At 35.9% G+C, this 3145-nt stretch overlaps 1 protein-coding gene across 1 annotated transcript in view; it reads left to right on the plus strand.

The window, feature by feature from the left end:
• The first annotated feature begins 869 nt into the window (after positions 1-869).
• LOC106867999 (deleted in malignant brain tumors 1 protein) overlaps positions 870-3145 on the plus strand; it is a 43043-nt gene continuing 40767 nt past the window's right edge. Inside the window, exons 1-2 of the mRNA XM_052970316.1 lie at positions 870-937; positions 2789-2936. Coding sequence (XP_052826276.1) covers positions 874-937; positions 2789-2936 — 212 coding nt within the window. The 5' untranslated portion in view covers positions 870-873. The remainder of the gene's footprint in view (positions 938-2788; positions 2937-3145) is intronic.

A 3145-nucleotide genomic window follows, 5' to 3' on the forward strand; every position in this document is an offset into this window, starting at 1 on the left:
ATATATATATACTATGAATCATTTGATATCTAATTTTATATAATTTGTATACAATAGGCACAGCAGTGGCGGTATGGTAAGTAGCTTGCTTACCAACCACATGGTTCTGGGTTCAGTCCCACTGCGTGGCACCTTGGGCAAGTGCCTTCTACTGTAGCCTCGGGCCGACCAAAGCCTCGTGAGTGGATTTGGTAGACGGAAACTGAAAGAAGCCCGTAATATATATATATATGTGTGTGTGTCTGTGTTTGTCCCCAATGAAAGGAACCTTGGGTCTAGGTTAGAAACTAGCTCTTTCTCCTTCGCAAATGATCTAGAAATAAAATTAAATAGCATACAGACAGATAGACAGAAGAACAAATGACTACACTGGGCTTTTTTTTTTTTAGGAAAAGAACTCTACTAGCTAACATACAAACTACAAATACAATCCGTAAATGGACAAGTAAAAATATGGAAGACTTTCTGAAGTGCGAAATATGAATTTGTTTTTATCTATATTCCATCGGTGGAGCTTTGTAACTTAGTTAGAAATCAACTCTTTCCTTACAGGAAGACTTCAAATAGTTAGAAATAGAAGAGAACACACATACATACATGCATACATTCGTACATACATACATATAACGTGTGAAAGAAAGGAAGTGAAGATAACATTGAAGTAACGAAGAATAATAGTCTAGAAAGAAGGTGAGGAATGAAGAAAGACTAATATTAATGAAATGCAGCCTGAAGGTGAGGAATTCTGATGTATTTATTTATTCCTGTAGATTAGCACGCTTTGTGAACACGATCTCATCTCTGATCACACATATATATATACAGTTGTCCTCGTTGAGTTGCCATTCATTTGTAAAAATGTTGTTCAGTCTGATGACTCCGTTTACGTTGTTCCTCGCCTTGTCGATGGGAATATCATCAAAAGCTGTTGAGCCACGTGAGTGATGTTTTTATCCTTTTTTTTTTTAAATTCTTTCTACCCTTCTTGTTTCTTCGTCTTTTTAAATCTGAGGTCTATCATGACCCCTAAGATTCATAAGACCAGAGCTTAACTCGATTTCCGGGGCATATAAGGAACTGACATTACAACACTCTCCTCTCTCTCTCTGAACGGGACGCCGGTTCGTCCCATGGTTAGCTTCCCAGTTATTGTTTGAACTCTTTTACACTGAGTGAACTGGAGTAACATGAAATGAAGTGTTTTGCTCCAAGAACACAATGCATTGCGCCATTCAGAAAACAAAATCATGTTCTTATGATCGTGAGCGCAACACCCTAAAACCACTACACCATATGCCTTCACTGATTTTAAATCGTTCTTCCATTATTTCTTTTTCGTTTTCCTTTTTCGACATCAAATACAAGCGCTTTCGTAAACCCAAAGCTAACTTTTGTAAAATTTGAAATTTATGAAAGATGGTGAACTGGCAGAATCATTGCAGTGCCGGAAAAAAAGCCTAGAGGCATTTCTTCCAACTTAACATTCTGAATTCAAATACCCCCGGGGTTGACTTTGCCTTTCATTTTTGAAATAAGTACAAGCTGAATAGTGAAGTCAATGTAATTGTCTTATTCCCTACGCCCCAAATTGCTGGCCTTGTGCCAAAATTTGAAATCAATATTTCAAATTTATCTTATTTAGCAGAGAAACGCCGTATTTTTATTTAGATGGAATATCTCGCTATCTTAAACAATTTCCCCGGTAGATCGATACATATTCCCGGTAAGATGAATTGAGATGTAGAAAGTTGAATAAAGCGACCTAACTTTAGTGGATATGAACGTGTGACGCCTTAAATTTGCTGCATGTATATGTACGTAACAGATGAAATGACTTGCTGATAACAACGTTTGATCATTTTCTTTCATTTATTTGAAAAGGGGATCTTTCCCGAAATATTATAAGATTATTAAGCAACTTATGTACGCTAATACAATAGGTTTATCTTTATTTTCACTTATTAACATCATCATACATGTTTTGATTAACTTCTCACCAGTATTGCTCATAGGTTCTGTTTCATGTTCCCTCGAATTTTATAAAATTTATTATGTCAAGTGTATGTGTGTGTTTTAGATTGATAAGTAGGAAAATAAATATGTACCCTTATGAACTAAGCTTAGGTTTCCACAAGTTTTCAGCAGCCTTTCAAGTGCTTAGAACTCTCCTGGTAATCCTTGCTATCCCTAAGAGACAAACTTTCAGTAGGAGTTCTACCGGGAATTCTAGTCCAATCTCTTTCAGCCATTTGTCTTTTATCTTTGCTTACTGTTCCAAACGCACCAATTATTATAGACGCGACCTTTACAGTTCTCATACACCAAATTCCTTCTATTTCAAATTTTAAGGGATTGTTTTTTTTTTTTCGTCCTCTTTCTTTTCGATCCTGGAATCAAACGGGCATGATGGGTCGATTATTATTATTATTATTATTATTATTATTATTATTATTATTATTATTATTTAAAACAGTTTCATTCAGCGTGCTCGTAGGCTTTGGGCTGCATCGAACCAAATCAAACCGTTTCAAATAATGATACATGTAACTCCTAGTAAATGTATTGAGTGCTTCTTTTTTTGTGCACACACCCGTACGTCTCTGTGTGTGTGTGTACGCGCACGTGCAGTGTGCAAGTATGTCTCTTCTATTTTTAATCCTTTAAATTCTTCTTCTGAAGAAGGAACTGATGTCAAACAAAGACACAAAACTCCGTTTTCGGTATGTAGATAACATAAACAATGTCAGATTTTAAACCTAATATTCATTCTACACATGCATCTTTGTAGTTGAGAAAGAAAACATAAGACTTATTGGAGGAAGGACTCCAGCAGAAGGTCGAGTTGAAATATATTTCAATGGCAGCTGGGGAACAGTGTGTGACGATTCCTGGGACGACAGTGATGCTCTGGTCGTATGCCGAATGCTTGGATACAGGTAAGAAGACGGAGATTTAGTAAAACTTTATTTTAACCTGTCTACTGTGGTTACTTCTGTAAAATGCGAGAGACTTAATAGAAAACATCAGGAGCACAATAGAAAACTCGAGTGCAACTTATACATGAAACACAACTAAATCTATGAAGGGAAAAAATTTTGTACCAAGATTTAACATTAAATCAGGAGTAACCATATATATATATATA

The sequence above is a fragment of the Octopus bimaculoides genome, chromosome 9, assembly GCF_001194135.2.
Source record: "Octopus bimaculoides isolate UCB-OBI-ISO-001 chromosome 9, ASM119413v2, whole genome shotgun sequence".
NCBI classification, from domain to species: domain Eukaryota; kingdom Metazoa; phylum Mollusca; class Cephalopoda; order Octopoda; family Octopodidae; genus Octopus; species Octopus bimaculoides.